The sequence below is a fragment of the Ailuropoda melanoleuca genome, chromosome X, assembly GCF_002007445.2.
Source record: "Ailuropoda melanoleuca isolate Jingjing chromosome X, ASM200744v2, whole genome shotgun sequence".
NCBI lineage: Eukaryota > Metazoa > Chordata > Mammalia > Carnivora > Ursidae > Ailuropoda > Ailuropoda melanoleuca.
The window spans coordinates 67,734,320-67,754,340 of record NC_048238.1 but is presented as its reverse complement, the minus strand read 5'-3'; the positions used below and the strand labels follow the sequence as shown (position 1 = coordinate 67,754,340).

Sequence of the window (20,021 nt, the reverse complement as noted above, 5' to 3'; positions counted from 1 at the left end):
TAAACCTAGGAAAACTGTTGGCAAAGCCAGTTCTTAATTGTCTACGCTAAGGAGATAGTTAATGCAAAACAAAGGATAATGCAGAAGTAATTTCCGTCTGGCTTTGGAACGTATTTCCATACTTAACTTTGAATCTCTTGCTTGGGTTGAGAACACATTTCCAACAAAATAATGAAGTTACCATGTTAATTCCCAAGTGCAGTCAAAGCCAAAGTGCTGTCTCACTGACTAAAAAGAAGAGAAGGAATACTGAAAATGTTATTGTAAAAAAAAAAAAAAAAGATGAAATCATCCTTTATTGTTTGTTGCTGTCTTACCACTATCAATTTTATTACCTCTGACTACATTCCTTCTTGAAAGCAAGAAATATTAGTCTTACTCGATAGGTGCCCTAGCATTTAATGTATCATCTTTCATGGAGTATGCAAGTATCTTCAAATTCCATTTGCTATTTCTTTCTCTCTTCTACCAAAGTGAGAAACGTAGAGATTTATTTAATACTTAAATTCTGGATACCCTTGGATTAGTGAAGCATAAGCATACTACTTGCTCCATAGTCATTCAGTACATTTTAAAGAATGTCCTACTCTTCAGTTGTTCTAAAAAAGCAAATTTAGAACTTAGATTTTTTTAAAAAGCAGATAAAATGAAGTTAAACAAAAGCAGACCATATTTGTTGATAAAGATTTTCCTTGAGGCGAAATACTTTATTTCCCATTTGTGAGGTTTAGGGCAGAATGATAAATTATACCTTATGTATGCTTTTTCTATTTTACAAAGCATTTTCAAAGTCATTATTACACCTAGTCCTAATAACAACATATGTGAGGTAGGCAAGGCAATTACTATTGTTTCAGTTTTATAAATGGGAAAACAGAACATTTTTCCTAAGTTTGCAAAGACCATGACTAGAACTTAGGTCTATTGTTACTCAGTCAAAATATCTTTTAATTCAAATGGATTAATGAAAATGTTTTGTATAGAACATTAAAATTTGAAAGTACTCTTATACGGGGCAAATAAAGTGGACAGTATTTCTCAACAGTGTGTAAAATAAAATAGGATCTCTTTAGGTTTCAAGTCAGTCCCATGATAAAAGAATGTAGAGATCAGTAATTGAACAGATTTTCTGTGCACAAATTTGATAATGCCTTAGTAGCCATGAAAAAGATATTTACCCAATGTTTGCTTTTGATGAGGTAAAGAGGGGTTGATATTTTCACCCCTCAGAACCATTTTCAACTGTCACTCATGACTTTTTTACCGAAACAACATCAACTGGTGTCTAGGTCATACTCCCCTTCTCACTGATGATTTTGGAAAGCTTTTCTATAGTTTTGTTAATTCTTCATTGGTTTTCCATTCTCACCAAAATGCAATTGGATAATTTCAGTGATGTTGGTTATGTATTTCTTTACATTTTTAAGTTCACTAATGAATTGGAACAATGTAATTGGTTATTATCCTCTTTTACCTTTGTAACACAAAGGAGAGTATCATCACATGATTACTAAACACACTGACTTGTTTCGTTTTTTTTTTTCTTGCATGTTTTTTAGTTGTCATGTTATAAGGCTAATTCACCTCCTATGTTGAAGTTTAAAACCAGAAGAAAAGAGCTGGAAATATTCAATGAAAAGCTAAGCTTACTTGCTATAATTTTGATAAACTCTACCTCAAACTGATCCTAATGAGAAATAAGTAAAGAGATTTCTATTATAGGTAAAGATACTGATATATTTTTCTACATTATAAAAATAGTACATGATTGAGAGTTTAATACAAAAGTATATTACTTGAAAAGTTATACTAATATCACTATCATTGTCTATAAAGTGTGCATATTCAACACACCATACATGCCCTTCATAAATGAAAATAAAGTTTTAGTAAATTTTAAATCAAAGCAAGAGGAAACAAATTCATAGATTCATTGCTATGATACCCAATTCATGCTCCTGTAAATACCAAAATGGCTTTAAATCATATCTGTATCTATGTACAGATATTTGTATATGTCACATGTTTTTTAGTACAATGCATATCCAAAAAACATAACTATATTGGGTTATTTATTTTTTCAGGCTTTTTAAAAAAAATATCATTTCTGCTCAATATGAATAAATCCTATAGAAAAGCTTTTAATTTCTTAAAACTTAGCTTCTGGTGGGAATAACGAGAATTTGTCAGGTTGGGGGGGTACATTAACTCTTCTAGACAAATTATATCCCGTTTTATGTTCTGAAAAGATGGTTTCCCAGATGAGTCTCTAGTGGCCTAAAAGGGTTTATACACCGTTTAACTGAGCAGTATATTCTCTTCTCACCATTATCATCATGAACCAAATGTCTATCAACTTCCTAAACAAAGTTTGAAATAGATAGCTCATAGTCTAGGTAATTTTGGGCTGAAGTTCAAAGAAGCAAGACTGTTCTTTTTTTTTTTTTTTTTAGATTTTATTTATTTGACGGAGAGAGAGACAGCCATCGAGAGAGAGAACACAAGCAGGGGGAGTGGGAGAGGAAGAAGCAGGCTCCCAGCGGAGGAGCCTGATGTGGGGCTCGATCCCAGAACGCAGGATCACGCCCTGAGCCAAGGCAGACGCTTAAAGACTGAGCCACCCAGGCGCCCCATCGAGACTGTTGTAACAGAAAATTTTTGTCCTGACTGATCCTAAAAAAAATCTCCGTTCAGTTTCTTAGAATGTGATTTCTAAGAGTTTAAGAGGTAATTCTTAATTACCTTCATTTTAAATCAAAACATAACAAAGAAATAATATTGGAAACATTTTAGACTCCTTTCTTTTGTCAAACTGAAGTCATGCCAGGATAAGAAGCTAATGCTTTCTATTTGCTTGTCAGAACATTTATTAAGATAACTTTCTACAAAGCACTGTTAAAAAAAAAAAAGAGCTTATTGTAGAGTACTCAAAAATGAGTAAGAATCTATATCTCAAAAGACTTTATAACCCAGTGTGCAAAACAGATATGCATATAAGCAGAGTATAAGTAAGCCAGCAAGTATAATAATCAAAGTATTAAAATATTATGAGAACGCAGGGATAGGGAAATCATTTTTGATTGCAACAATTAAGGAAGGCTTTCTAGAGGAGATGGTATAAGTGAACAGCTAATTTTTAACCTGGTTTACAAACCTTTCAAAAAGAAAATTTCTCCCATTATAGGGAGACTGGAAAGGAAACAATAAATAGTTTCACAGTGAACAAATGTGGAATTCATCTCAGATTTATGAAGTTTTCTGATTCCCGGGGCTATACAATACCCTAGTTATGAGCACAACGCTTGGAGCATGAAAAATCAAGACTTGAATCCTGGCTCTCATTAACTAGACTTATTATGTTTGTGATCTCGCACATGTGGTTGAATCTTTGAACCTCTGTAGACTCAATCTTCACATATTTAAAGTGGTGTTAATAATAATACCTACCTCATAGGATTGCTTTGGACATTACTTGAGATTATTTGTGTATGAGTGAGTGTGTGTGTGTCTGTGTGTGTACCTACCTGTGTGTATTCCCAGCACTGTGACAGGCATATGACATTCACTAAACAGTTTGCTATTATTACTGTTCACCTTTATTTTTATTCTTATTATATTTGATTATACTTTCTATCTCAAATCAAGCCACAAATAATTAAAATAAAAGACTTAACACTATTATGAAGAGTGTGTATCTCAAAGAATTGTAACAATCTTCCTTTTTAAAAAAGCAGTATTTTCCCTATGTGGTTTTCTAAAATAATTTGCTTTCAATGTATGCATTATCTGCATTACTGACCTTGTCCTTTTCTTTATTTAGTCCTGGACCCTATCTCCCGGAGCAGTCTCATAAAAAAGTTTTGCTTTGTTGCTTTGAACTTCTTAATTTTCTGAGTTTGAGACGGGCAGGCAATTGAAGGTAATGAGATAAGTCAGATCCAGTGAAATTCCCTCCAGTCTAGTCTTAAAGTTCTCCATTTTTCTTCAGGAGCTAGAAAATGGCCTGGATTACTATATCCATATAAAAAAAGAAGTGGGGAGGACTTGGCTTTTGATGTTCCTTTTTGTTTTGTTGATTACATTGCATTTACATTACAAAGTGTGAATCATTATCTCACTAAAACCTGTTACTGGCATGTTTTCAAATGTTACTGTGGGTGAATAATAACTGTGGTTTTTTTCATCTTTAAAAAAATTATCTTACTAAAGAAAGTGGAATAAAATTTAACATAATTGAAGTGCAGTGGAGACCCCAAATCTGTTTTGAATTGTCTGATAAGGACAGAGTGCTTCCTCAGTAACTTGATTTTTAACCACTTCAAATGACTTTCCTTCCTACTATGAAGAAATCCCAGGAGGTGGTAATTGACAGGGTGTTAATGTCATTAACATTCTGTCAGCTCTTTCCATCACTGTGTTAAAGGTGCTCCTGCTGCTGAGTCACTTCCTGTCCTCTAGTTGGTGAAATGATTTAGCCAGCAGTCAATCAAAAAGCTAAGCTGATTTTGGGCAATAGACAGCCCTGCCATTGACAAAATCTATGTGAGTAAATGTGCTAAGAAATTTGTCAACAGGATATAAGCAGTAAGGTCAACATTGTGGTTAATGTGCTTTTTAGACAGTTTAAGATGTTAAGAATAAATCACAACACATATTTAAAAGTCTAAGAAGCCCTCTTTTAAGAATGGTGTTCTTTCCTGTCAGAAAATGCAAGGAGCAGTAAGTAAAAGTGATGCTTTGATTTAAAAAAAGGAAAGAAAAACTCTTCTGCAATGTCAAGTCAGGGAACAGGCCTAAGGCTTGGTTAGCAGTCCATTCAAAGTGTTCCCTCTTAGTATAAGCTATTTTTCAAAACTTTGAAAATGTGATTTCAGGTGTGATTCTGAACCTCACCCCACCATTATTTGCAACAGGAGCCAAAAGACATAGAATACATAATTCCTAATAATCGTAAAAGAGAAAAAGAGAAACCTCTAGAAATTAATGAATTAAAAATAACAGGGCTATTACAAATAACTTCATGAGTTGTTGAAGTTATCTACAATGAAACAGGCATAATTTTAGCATCAGATATGGAAAACACTCCTCATTTAATAAATAACATCTTTTCAAGTATGTAAAATTAGACAATGTCTAATACAGAGGAACAATAAATGAGATTGAATATTACCATTTTTAAGCTTACTAAAAAAAATATAGATTCTATTTTAATTCATGGCACAATTGAACTAAAACTTCCAATATATTAAGAGCATAAGCACATGAAGAATACCAAGAACTTTGCTTTTTTAAAAAATCAGGATAATAGCAATAACTTCCCCACATGGTTATTTAGATTTTTGAACAATGTGCATTTCTATATATATAGTGCTATTATATCCATTGTAGATCATCCCCTTTGATCCTAGAACTTCCCCCACTTAATCTTACTATGATTTATAAGATAATTTCCCCCCATTTCTCTCTGTTTTGTAGTCTTATAAAATTAGTTTTGCTTACTCCTTCCATCTATTTTTTTTGAGTCAGAACAAGCAACCAATTTTGGATAGAGAAAGGGAGACAGAAGTGATAAGATTCCTTCTAAAGCCACTGGTTATTTTTCAGGATGCAGGGAATAGCCTGAGCCAATCCATTCATAGGAGAGGTTTTATTCTTTTTTTTTAACCTCCCTGGTCAAATTTTTTTTTTACATTTCCTTTAAAAAGGTCTGGATTATCCCTTATAAATCTGATTATATTTTATATGCATGCTCTAAAAAGGTGATTTAATGTTATTTAAGTTCCTGAGAAGATTTTTTTTTTAAAGATTTTATTTATTTATTTGTCAGAGAGAGAGAGAAAGAGAGAAAACAGCAGGGGGAGTGGCAGGCAGAGGGAGAAACAGGTTCCAGGACCCTGGGATCATGACCTGAGTCGAAGGCAGGTGCTTAACCAACTGAGTCACCCAGGCATCCCCCTGAGAAGATTTATATGAAGAAAAACTTAATAACCACAAGCACAGCCTACCACTGTTTAACAATATCCCTTCTGAAGTGCTAATTAAAAGTAGGAGTTGCGACTATATGGTCTTCATTGTCTCTAGCTATATTCTGTGATTCAATATGTACCTACTGAGTGCGTACATGTTGCTACATGCTACATATTATGATGGGCATAGAGAAATTAACAGGCCAGATACGATCGATCTTGACCATGGAGACAGCAAGACAGAGAAGCATGTAAATGCCAGACTGTCAGTGGCCTGAGGTCAAGTTTTCCATCTTGTGCACTATTATATTTTCATGGTCTGGCAATGCCTAGCACATTTTAAGTGTTCAATCAATATTGTGAAAGAGTAAGGGTGAACATAAGGTGCTGTGGAACTTAGCTCAACCTGGAGAATTGGTGAAGATTCAACCTGCATATTCAGTTGGTCTCTGGCCATCATGCCACTGTTGCTAACTATAGCACTGGTGCTCTTGTGCCTATAGTTACTCAGTTTAAAGTTTAGTGACCTCAGTCAAAACAAATTATTGGCAGGGGACAGAAACATCAGAAAAATCATCCAATACAAAGAATCCTGGATAAAAAATAGAATTGTGGTTCTAATTTTAAAAACATAATCAAGCATTCCACTTTAAAATCCTCTTCTCTTATGGAATTGCCAGAAGAGTAGAAAAATACTAATTAGGCACCAGAATTCATGTCACATAAATACATATGAAGATCATGTATTTTGTTTGTAATTTTCTAGAAGATTAAAACTCTCAATGGGTGCCTATGGAGTCTTCCAAAGCAAGAATAATTTGAGCAACAGTTCTATCATTGTAACTGATTAACTTGGAGTTTTTAACCAACTCAATTCAATATTCTAAACTTTTTACCTAGAATAAATTGCTGTATATTTTATTTTGTTTTTCAAAAAAAATATGATATGCAAAGTAAGAGCCCCATACATTTTAATATAGTTTGCAATCCCCTTGTGGACAAACAGTCACACTTTAGTGCCACTTAAATGAAGAATAACCATTCATCTGTAAAATACAGATACAGAAGGCTCTGGATTTTCATTTTAAAGTGCTTAATTACCTGCATAAAGACAGAAATAAAATAAAGAGTCTAGGCCAAGTTCATGAGGGTTTGAAATTACTTTTTTTTTCTAAATGAGCAACAAAGCCTCCTCAACGTTGCAAGCTGTTGTGTGGCCATAAGCCAATCGAAGAAGAAAATGTTAAAAAGAACAAGAGGATCAGGAATTAAATTCAAATATATGAGGCAAGAACCAAAATCAAAAGCTGAAAGATGTAGGTGGTATTCCCAGCCACAGGACAATATGACATGCTTGTAAGAAAAATCTGATCAGCAATAAAGTCAAATCTTCACATTAAGGATCCAGATGTGGGAGGTTATATAATTCAAGGTTATTTTTGAGGATTTCCTGCCTCCAGTCACCCACAAACTTATGTTTCCAGTATTCCTATTTATTAAAGTACTCAGCATCACTAACGGACCACATAAAACACAGTATTAATTCATGAATCCAAGCCTTAGAATGAAAAACTATGTTTCACATAAATCTAAATTGCCATTCTCAAGTAATTTGAGTTCAGTACCATAATTTCTAAGTTTGGCAGGAAAGTAAGCATACTACATAAGAAAAAGGCAATACATTTAACCTTGAAACAAGGTGACTGCCATAGGGTTGTTGAAAGAATTTACTTATTATCAGATAAAGAATTTATAGTATTTATTCCCTATAGAGATATAAAATGGTGATCAATCAGCAGTTCAAGATATTTATTTAAACCTACAGGAGGAGGATACGGCTTTAACTTTTGAAAACCAAAATAGAAAAAAAAAAAAAAAAGAAAGAAAAGCTCCAATGCAGTTTATCTTTAGATGCCAGATTTAACATTAAATAATTCAAGCTAAATGCTATTTCTCAAATTCTTCTTTCATATATTTCTGTATTTTGTATGAATATACTATACATAAAACAGGGGTTTAAAAAGATCTATTTAGAAGGAAATGCTTAATGTTATATAGATAGCTACCACAATTTATTTAAACACATAATCTACTGATCAATTCATCTATCCATCCTTCCAGGCATCCATTTTACCTATCCTTCCCAATCTTTTCAGTCTGCTGATAGTAGTCATCCTCTGATTGCCCTTGAATATGCATGTGTGCCCTCAGGAAATGCCTGTACACAGGCAAAGAGAAAAAAAAGTCTCTGACCAAAAAATATTATGGTGATCAATTCCTTTAAACGATTGGTTACATAAGAGGATTCTTTGTTTTGTTCTGGGTCTAATCAAGCCTTGTAAGACTTACTTACCTTGCATATCTGGTGGGCCTTCAAATGAAATGCTTCTTTGAGAAATGCTATTTTTTCTCACATAATTGTTTCCTTGCCTACTCTACCTGGTTCCAAACACTGTGAACTAAAATTTATGCTACTGATGTAAAAACAGCAAATACACAAATTCACCCAGACAGCCTGAATAGGTAGACTGGTAAGTTTAGAACCAACCACACAGTAAATACACAGGGGTGTGCGCGCATGCGCACACACACACACACACACACACACACACACACACACACAGTGGCAGAGAGAGAGAGAGAGAGAAACTAATAAATAAAATGCTTAAATAAAGGATATTGTCATCTTCTCCACAAACTTATCATGTTGATTTTCTGTTTCGGTGAATTTCTTGATGTCACGTTCCAGATTAATAATTTGTTGTTCCATTGCTGTAAGGTTGCTCTTGAGAATTTGAGCTGAAACTAAAGAACAATGTGCAAAGTGTTTAGAGTAGTTTACCAAATATTCCATAAAACAACTAAAAAAAAAAAACAGTATCATTTAAAGTATTTTCTAATGTGCAGAATAGTTCCATGAAGTCAACTCACATTTTTCTGAATTACTGCTCATAAAAATTCTACTCTCCATGAAATAAGTGAAAATGTGTAATATAATACACCAAATCATCATGTTTAATATGAGAATGTCACCATTTTATTCAGCCATTAGTTCAAATGAAGCCATTTCTATTTAAATTTATTGATGGAATTCCTAATGTTTCATTCTTTAAAATCTAATTTGAAGATTAAAGAGAAACCAAGGTTCAAAGAAATCTTACTTTATTGATGCATGTTCTTGGCTATATAAATGATATAAAGGTAAATTATAAAAAGGGTTAAAGTATTTTTCTTTTGTTGAAATATCCTGATTTTTATAAACCAACATCTATGATAAAAGTTCTTGTCTTAACTTTTCGTATGCATAGAGATGTGAAAAATTACTGTTGATACATAAAGGGAATTTAGAGCAAACTCCAGAGAATACACATGCACATACATACCCACAAAGCTTCAGGGTGCTCTCAAACACTATCATTAATTGCTTTACCCCTAACATTGTCTGTACTTTTTTCTCTCCTCATTGACAACCAATAATTTTAAGTATTGTATTCAAACTGCTCCTAAGTACATGCACACTTTCCAGATCACTTATGATGGCCTCTCTTCACAGTGTTACTTTTTAAATGTGTACTATTTTATAGATATTCTATTACTGAATGACTGCCAATTATAAATGAAGACACTTTTATCAATGTCAATACATTTGGCAGAGTTCTAGCTGAAAAGACAAGGTTAAGTATTAGAATTTAATAGGTTAGACTGTGACATTCGTTTTTAAATCCAGGCTCTGAAACAGTGTTCTTTTCATTAAAGGACTGTGAAACAGAAAAAGGGTAATATTACAATTCTTTTTTTTTTTTAAAAGTAAATTTTGGTCTCATTCAGAGGCATATCAGAATTGCAATGAAAAATTCAAGAGACTGACAAAATCAACCTCCTGGCAAATTTGAGCCAAACTCTTCTGACACAAAATCATCACATTGACACCCACACCTTTATAACTCAAGAAAGAGAAATTGCCTTAAATATACATGGAAATTCAAGAGACTGAAAATCAAACACCAACACTAAAGACAATTTTTTTCTATCAATCTGTCAATTCAAATAACTCTTTCCAATTAAGTTCCACTTGTTTAGCTCTGACAAGCTTGGAAATTATTCTTTATCAGAGAAGTCTGAGGTTTGTCTTGCCAAAAATTTCCTAATGGTTCGACAATCATTGCTTGCTTTATTTAAAGGATGAGTCTGCTGTGGAGGAAATTATTTTCTCTTACTTTAAAACTGAATTTTTTCACTTGCATTTTTCCAGTAGAGTTTCAGTAATTATTCAAAAGGTTTATTCTTCCCCATGTGCTTGATTGAAAAATTGAAGGTAGGAAGTTCACAAGTTAGTTATGTCATTTAGGTTACATAAAAGAAATAAACTCATGGTTCTGTAATAAACAAAATGTGCCCAAAGGCCAGGTTTAGGTCACAATAGTAATCCCTCCACTAGAAGAAATAGTAATTCCAGTAATAAAAATGGGATGGTGACAATGATTCATCTTCTGATTGCTCAATTAAAATAGCCTAATCAAGTTCTACGCACACAAAAGTCTAGATATCTCAAATAACAAGGGACAGTATTTTTTAATCAAGTTGAATTCTGAATAAAGCAGTATTTGCCAGACATCTGTCCTCCTCAATTTCACATGTCAAATCCTAAATCCTCTATAAGTCCCTCCAGAATTCTAGTCCAGATTCTCCACCATTTATAGGCACTTTTGTGTGTTCAAGTGATCTTCCACATATCACCCTCCACTTTGATAATAATTTTTGTTTTGTCCACATAAACACAGAGCCTCCATTATAAAATCTCAAGCCACATAATGGTAAGATCTGTATCTAATACTTCGCTTTCCACTCTGTATTTGTCATACATAATACTCAATAAATGTTGGATGATTATGCCTATCTCAAAAAGTTCTGGTTCAGATTTAAATTTATGCTTTTTTCAATATCATTTTTTTAAATAAGTTTTTGTCTAAATTCCGGTTAGCTACCATACAGTGTAATATTATTTTCAGGTGTACAACATAGTCATTCCACACCTTGATAAAACACCTGGTGCTTTTCAGCACAAGTGCACCCCTTAATCCCCATCACCTGTTTAACCCATCACCCCAACTACCTCCCCTCTAGTGATCATCAGTTTGTTCTCTATAGTTAAGAGTCTTGTTTCTTTCTTTTTTCCTCTTTGCTTATTTGTTTTGTTTTCTGGCCCTAACTCTAACTCTGGCCATAACCCTAACACTCTAACCTTAGATTTGAGAAGAAAAAAGATACACACACACACACAGAATATTAATCATAAAAGGAATGAAATCTTGCCATTTGCAACAACATGAATAGGGAGTATTATGCTAAGTGAAATAAGTCAATCAGAGAAAGACAAATACCATATGATTTCACTCATATGTCAAATTTATGCCTACTTCTGCAAATGAATGTGCATATAGAGGTTAGACACAATCATAATGATTGGAAGTTACCATATCAATTACTAGTGAGTATGAAAAAGCAGGAAGTTGAAGTATGTCTAATAATATGTAAAGGTGGCTGGGGTTGCAGGAGATGCTTAGATAAACAGGAAAGTAAGTAACTGGGATAAGGAAGAGAAGGAAGGGATACCTTTGTTAGGCTCCTTTGTCTTTCGCTCTAATGAATTAGTAATATGTCTAAACAAAATAAAATAAAATAAAATATTGGAGATGTAATAATCCAAGGATTCTAGCTCAGATACAATTTCATGGTTGCATTAAATGAACAATACAATTATTTAAAATGTATATCCTTCAATCTATGGAATTATGGTATCTTAGGCTTAGAAGTGACACTAAAAGGGATTTGGACCAGCCTCTCAAATTTAAAAACTCAGGTTATACAGTGTCATAGTCTACATTCCTAGAAAATAGAACCTAAGACAAAGCTTGCCTTATTAGGGGTGAAGGTGGGGTATAATCAGAGGGAAATGGGCATGAAGGAAAAGGGAAGAAAGTGAATACAAGAGAGTAAGTTACTGAACTAGCCATAGCTTTACAAAAATTACAGGTGGTTGCTTAGAGTCCCAGGTTGTCTCCGTCAGGGCCAACTTCATGGGCATGTGACCTATGCAATCACTCCATGCTTAGAAGGGCCCTACACTTTGTTTAATGCTTTCCTGTCACCATTTTGAAATTCTTATTTTAAATGGGTCCCTGCATTTTCAGTTTTCACTAGGCCCTACAATCATGTAAGCAGATCTGGCCTCGAGATAGGATAAATGAAACAACAGTAATTTGGAAGAGGTGGTTAAAGGGGGTGAGCAGTTCACCTGGTGGTGCCTTCTCATTTTCTATTCTCTCATTAGTAAAATTCTGTTTTCAAGAATGTTAACTTCCCATTTTAGATGGGGAACAAGATAAGTGGCCCAGGCTTGGAGGTTGGGGGGTAGCCTAGAAGGGGTGCTCAGTGGATCTACGGTGGTATATAAATTAGATCCAGAACAGAGGATTCACTACACCCAAGTGGCTTATTCCCTAGACAGTTGATATAATTAGAAAAAAATTTGTTTACTTATAATCAAAATCAGCCTACCTGAACTCTTACCAATTAGTCCTCATGTTGCCTCGTAGCAACACTGATTAAGTTTATTCCTTATTTTACGGGAAAGGTGTCAATTCCTTATTTTATGGGAAAGGCATCACTTGCATCTCTTTTTTTTAAAGATTTATTTATTTGAAAGACAGAGAGAGAGACAGAGCGCAAGCATGAGCAGGAGGGTGAGAGAGAGGGAGAGAGAAACTCAAGCAGACTCCGAGCTGAGCACAGAGCCTAACACGGGGCTCAATCTCATGACCCTGACCTGGTCACTTGCATCTTCTCAATCTGCCCAGGCTATAAATACCCAAGTTCCTACAACTAGTCTTCCTAATGTATAAGGGTTAGTTATTACTTGAACTCTTAAGTAATAACTACCATTTAGTGAGTACTTAATATGTGTAGACATTATTCTAACTAGTTTTATGTATTAACTCATCTAATCCATACAAAAACTCTATGAGGTATGTACTATGCTCAAGCAGGGCTATGATTTGAGCCCAATGATATCTTATCAGGAAATTATAAATGTAAAGCAATGCCTCTAGGAACTAGAAGGCCAGAAAGTTGGAATGAATCTGTGCCCACTGGTACGTACCATGTCACTTAAATTAGGGGATAGGCACGGTCTTAGGAGTCAGATCCACTTAGGTTCTAATCTCTGCCATATCAAATACTAGTTGGGTTACCTTGAGCCAGTCTCTTATTCTCTCTGGGTCTTCATTTCCTAATTTGCAAAATAAAGATAATAATACCTTCCCTAAAGTATAGTTGTTAAATTAAAATGATTTGCTAAAGTTTCTATCATTATACCTGGTATATAGGTGATCTATAAATATTCATTTCGTATTCCACCATTCTTCTCTCTTTTCCCTACCTTTTGGCAGAAAAATTCCTACTATATATGTGCCATCAAGAATTAAACAACAGTTTAGATATAATCTGAAGAGCAACAACAACAAAAAAGCAGTTATTTCCTAGCTACTAACACACTATGGTCTGATTTAATATAGTATTAGTTACCTTTCTAATCAAAAGAACTAAATATAGATTGTGTTCCCTGTTTGTAGGTTTTACAGGATACATGGAATTTTAGGTCTGGGAACCAGTGACAATTATACTAATGAACACCCAACTTGTTAGAGACATTAGCAAGTACCAAATTTAAAAAATATTTCTGGAAATTAAAACCTGTGTGGTAGTCTGTATTCCTCTGGTGACATTTATAAGTTAGTTATTTTGGCTTTCTAGACTTGTATAAAAGATAACAGGCTTTTTTTTTTTTTTTGGAGCATTAGAATTGCGTTTATTTGCCTGATTATTTGCCTTAAGTACATTTGCTTCAGTCTTAAGAAGCTGTGAACCGATGTTGATTATTTAACAATTTAATTAGTTCCTAGCTGGGGTGCCTGGGTGGCTCAGTTGGTTAAGTGTCTGCTTTCTGCTCAGGTCATGATCCCAGGGTCCTGGGATCAAGCCCCACATTGGGCTCCCAGCTCAGCAGAAAGCCTGCTTCTCCCTCTCCCTCTGCCTGCTGTTCCCCCTGCTGTGCTCTCTGTCAAAAAAATAAAACCTTTAAAAAAATAATTAGGTCTTAGACTCCATTACTTCTAATAGAGAGAGAAAGAGAGAGAAAGAGGGAAGGAGGGAAGGAGAGACAGAATGTGAGGAGGGGGTTTGGGGCGGAGGGAGGCAATAGAGAGACTGAAATATTTTTACTGGAGGTGGGGGGAGATATAGAGTACCTGGAGTCCTAAGAACGTTAAAATACCAGAGTGGGTTAGAAATGCTTGTCCCCTACATCGTCTCAGACTCAGGCTATAGTTTTGTGTCTGCCACTATTTAGTTCACTAATATAAATTAGGGAATCTTTAATGACAGAGCAAACATTTTCTGAGTAAATTCCTACTACAGGCATTTTCAATGACTGATTAGTCAGTCTGGTGGCACTTTAATTTTTTTTTTTCTCTCATTTCATTTTTTACATCTGCTACTGAATTACTGAATTTGAACTATAACACTAAAAATTAAATTATAGCTATCAAGTTCTTTATTATAGCTTCCTTCCTTATACTCCATAAATAACCTTTTAAGCTCAGTATACTCTCTTGAGTTATATGTAGGGAGAAACTTTCCCAACAAATCTTATTTACCTACTTACTTCAGTTGAAAAAATATACATAGACTTTTTTCCTGGCTTCAAGCAAATATATGAGAGTGTTCTGATCTTTACTCAATACATTTTAAATGACAGGCATGCTTTAATTAATAGTTTTTAAGAAAAGTAAAGTATAAAATAAATATTTTAAGGAAGATTTTAAATTTAAAGGCTCTTTGATTACATGTTATATAAGAGAACTGATACACATTTAAGGGAAAAAAATCACAGTACTCTGGTGACGGTCTCTAGAGCATGTGCAGAATGTGTAATTTTATGTAAATATAAAAGCTTTTCCAGGAACTTGAGGATTTTTTCTCTGAATTAAATGTTTCTATTAATTTTACCCACTGACAAAGTAACTAAGCACTTCTTACATCTTTGCTCTAAGAAAGGCCAAGTAAAAATTTACTCTTGCAAGTCTATGTGAATAGGCCCCAACATAATTATAAGCACCATAATTTTCTTTAACTGAATATATTTAGTTGAAGAATTACTATCAGCTGAGCAGCACAACATTAAAGTGACTCATCCAGAAAGCATAGTAAAAAAGAAAAGGGCATTACAAGCAGCCTGAACAATAGGCACAGTTGCATTCTTTCTTAAGTGCATTTATAATAGTTTCACTTTATATGAAAATGATATTTTCATGGATATTTACATGGAAATGAAGCAAATGTGTTTATAGAATAACAACAGCAAAAGCTCGTTACTGTGGGCTTCTCAGTCTTTTAAAGAAAATAAGTAGTAACTGGCACCCTAATAAAAAATTCCCATAATACAAAAATCAATTAGAAAATGACTCATTCTTAGGAGAAATAATTGTTACAAAGTCACCTTAACAGAAAACACAATTTAACTAGAATCCTTATTACATAAAATTTAAAAATATATGTCCCCAATATGTGTTCACAAAGACCATCACTTGCCCCTCTAATGTGTGCCCTTGGGGATATAAGGTGGAGTTTCTCTAAATTGGATTCATAATATGGCCTGAATGGATGCTGAGAACAGCGGGACTTCCATAAGAAAACACGAAAACTGTTTTATAAACATAATATAAATGTTTAACTCTAAAAATCTCACTAAGCATGTTTCAGTGTCTGAGTTCATACATTTATACAAGTCCTCAGTCTGAATGCATTTTTTTTCAAATAAAAAGATGGAGCCTTCTAAGTAAAGGAAAACACACACACACACACACACACACACACACACACACACCCCTTAACTACCTTACTACTAACTATGGAAGGTATGCCTAGAGGATAACTGGGGTAAAGGAGGCTGAAGGGGAAGTTTGAAGCCCTCTGAATAATGATTTTGCAATAAGAAAAATCTGTACCCCGACCACCAAACCACCAGCAGTGGACAGTCAAGCTACTCATGAAGAATCACAGTTCTTTTGCCTGCTGTCTTTCTGCAACTGTTATTCGGCCTGCAGCAAATAGTATGTGTGAAGTTTTAAATCAAAGGCTAAAAAGCAAACTGAAATCTCCTACTCTTGTTGACAGTCTTAGCTCAAGGCCAGGATTGGGAAATACATATGCAAGCTGAAGCTTCTATTAAGCCATGCTGGATATAGTCTTTTTGGAATAGTTTGTTCTCATCACAAAGACTTTTTTTTTAAAGCTCAGTTGTATTCCTTGTAATAAAAGATCCTTCACTCACCCACACCCCAAACTGGAATGATTTTAATGGGTCAAGTCAAGTCTTAATACTGAGTTGAGTTTGGGCTATACTGAATTATCCTCCCCTAGGGATTTTATGTAAATGGATAGAGTGGTATTCTCCTCAATAGAAAAGCTTGCCAGAACCTACAAATGCTGAAAAATCCTTTATGACAATCCTATACTAATGTCTTCACTTGTCAAATCTATGTAATACATTATTTTTTCACCTTGGAAGTAGAACACTGATGGTAAAAGGGAACCATGTCACAAAAAGCTACTTAATACTGTAATAGGAGGTCTTAAAAATAAATCAGTAAAATTACGGAAAAAATATGGACTATGGAGAATGCAGACTTGTTGCCTAAGCTGAGAAAGGACAAAATCTTAATTTAAGAAATCTGAAATTACAAGATTGTAAAATTTGGAATTTTGAGTATAGGTTTATATGTGTGTTTCGTTCTGAGCTATAGTAATTAATGTTATTGAAAAAGTCACAAAGATAAAAACTTGTAGAAAACAACTATATTCAATATCACCAAAGTTCTAATAAATTGGGTGTGAGAAATAAAAAAAAAAGATTATATAGATTGATAAACTATTTGAATACGTTCTTCCACATGCTATTTGAAAAGAATTAAAAATACATAGTGTCATCATAAAGTTATAATGCTATATTAAAAGAATGTTAGCCTTCTTGAGTGTACTTTTTGTGACTGTGGCCAGGTTTTCCATAAACTGTATTCATGAACTCATCAGGGAAATCAATGGGACTATATGATTTGGCATAGGTATTTTTGCAATTCACTGGGTTTTTCCAGAACAAGTCTAATGCATCAAGTCCACAAGTATGTACTTATATAAAGCCATCAACTTTCAGTCAAACTGAATGCAGGTTGTCATGAAATCAATGTCAGCGCTGAGGTCATAATGTTGGAGTCATTAGAATCCACTCCACATTAGTGCTGCCTGGATTAGCAGTTCTTCTGCTTGGGAGTACCGTTACCAGTCAGATAAAAGATGCTTGGAAGAGTATAGTAAATTCATGGTTACATTTTCCTTATTCCTTTACTGACTGTGGTTACTAATAGGATTACTATATTCTCACAGATAAGAGATTGGCAATGTAAACAAAGGCAACTACAGGACACAATTATAATAATTTTCTATATTCCTCACCATAAATAGAGCAGGGTTTTATCTAGGTTTTATCATCTCATAAACCTATTATGCCTTAAATATTTTTGCTTAATAACTGAACAATGGATTAAAGGAGGACATGGGGTTCAAGAGGTAGATGGTATCTTCTAGAGTTGTGGGAAAGCACTGAAAGGCTGTGAGAAGGAGAGGTTGATTACATTTACATTAAAAAAAAAAAAACCCAACTCGGACAGCTATGTGGAAAATGGAGGGGGGGGGTCAATAATGGAAAAGGGGACAAGTGTTAGGAACCAATTATTATGGTCTAGACAGAAGGTGATGGTGGCTTGGATTAGGGTGACCAAAGATGATTGCAGTATGTATTTTAGAGGTAGTGCCAACTGGTCTCAGGGTGGATGAAATGTGAGAGGTAAGGAAGAAGGAATTATTAAGAATGATTTCCAGGTTTCTGGCATGAATAACAGAAATGGAGACATTTAGAGATTTGTGGGGAAAGATCAAGGGTTTAGCTTGGGACTTACTTAGTTTCAACTGTATGAACCATCAGAATTGAGATTATAATTAGGAGATTGGATATATGGGTCCCAAACTCAGAAGAGGGGTCTGAGTTGGATGTGTGTAATAGGAAGGCATTTGCATACAAAGCCTACTTCAGAATAGTTACATTGTTTCATTACTTTGCTACAATATAATTTAGTCTACAGTTAGTTTTCTGGCTGTATAAGTCTAGGTAATAATTCCTGCATCCCTGACTCATTCTAAGTACAAATATTTCTAGATGTTGGTTAAGGTCATTTTCCTCTGGGCTATGATTGTAATTTACTCCTATTTTTCCTCTTTGCTCTGTTTTTCTTTGAGTTACTCTAAACTTGCACAAGTACCACGGATATTCATATTAAGACGTTTCTCCCCCCAAACGTCTCGCTGTTATACTTCTCTTGAAACAAATGTTGCCAATAACAACCACACGGCTAATTGCATTTGGAGGTGGGGGGAGTAAACTAAATCAAAGAGCTCCAGGCCTTTAAAGCACATAGCCATGAAAATATCTATCAGAATTTCTCCAACAGAAGCAGGAGAAATGTGGAAAGACTCAACCATTTTCCCTTCATAGGGCACATAACTGGCACATTAACAGTGGTACAATGGGAAGGGTTAAAGGTGGTTTAGCCAATACAGCACAATGTAGGTTTTACCATTCTTTGGTCCTTCTCTCCCATTGGCTCTACTTGAGATATTCACGGTAAGCATGTGTTCTTCCTGGTTGTAGCTCCACAATCTTCTTTTAGGGCACATACATTTCTAGCTTTCACTATTGTTTGGTTTTCTCTGTTTTGTCATTGCAATTAATTGTTGAGTTTTTATTAGTGAACTGCTCTTTTAAGGCGAACAACAATCCGTACCTGAATCTTAATCAGAGTGGAACAATATAATTACCACTCCTGAGTGTATTGAGTGGATGGGCATGCTGCACACATCTGCTTTAGTTCCCAAGTCAGTAATTCTATTGCTGCCCTGGATGTGATAAAGTCCATCTAGCAGCTCTACATTATATATATTTTTAAATGAATCTAGGTTTCTATCCATTTCAAAAAGTCCATTATCATCCCTCCAGTGAGCCAGCAAGTTACATTTGCAACTGTAATTTCTAGACTTTAGTATTGTAAAATAAAGGTTAACAATTATGGTCCTTTTGCCCCTTTTGCCAACTTGTAAATGATTTGTTTACCTTCTTTGGAGCCAGTAATAGATAAGAAAACCACGGAATTTAACTAAATGGTCATTACATTTAACCTGGAACAACTAGAAATTAACCTTCATGATGTAGGTCTATTGTAATTTCTCACCAAATTCAAAAGCACTTACTATTTCGGTATCAAATATGGTTGGATGCCTAAAAGTTGTAGAATAATATTTTTTAAGATGTGATCACGAGGAATTCTAACCATGACACATGACCAGATGTCATGTTGGTAATACTTACTGACAAAATATATTTAGCCCTGGACATCACATATGTTCTTCCCAAAATAGTTTTTCTAGTAGTTCAAACTTGACAATCATTATAAAACATGCTTCAATATTTGAAAAAAAAATTGCATTCAACCAAAATTAACATTAATTTAGACAATGTAATAAAACACATCTAGCAGACAGAGTGTCCAGCACATAGAAAGTGCTGACTAAATGTCACTTGAATCTGATCTGGAATTTGAAAAATATGTACTACTAAATTGTCCTCCTAAAAACGCACACCTAAATTGGTCAATAATGGCATCATCAAACTTGGTTCCACATTATGCTACATTTATCCTTTATTTTTTTTTAATAATAATATTTTTTTATTATATTACTTTAGTCACCATACAGTACATCCCTGGTTTTTGATGTAAAGTTCCATGATTCATTAGTTGCGTATGACACCCAGTGCACCATGCAATACATGCCCTCCTTACTACCCATCACCGGTCTATCCCAATCCCCCACCCCCCTCCCCTCTGAAGC

The 20,021-nt window shown here is 34.4% G+C and overlaps 1 protein-coding gene across 3 annotated transcripts in view; it reads right to left on the bottom strand.

The window, feature by feature from the left end:
• Positions 1–20,021, bottom strand: part of DIAPH2 (diaphanous related formin 2) — a 1,026,009-nt gene that overhangs the window by 308,828 nt on the left and 697,160 nt on the right. For all 3 annotated transcript variants that reach the window (XM_034649855.1, XM_034649854.1, XM_034649853.1), the window contains one exon: positions 8,647–8,771. In XM_034649855.1, coding sequence (XP_034505746.1) covers positions 8,647–8,771 — 125 coding nt within the window. The remainder of the gene's footprint in view (positions 1–8,646; positions 8,772–20,021) is intronic.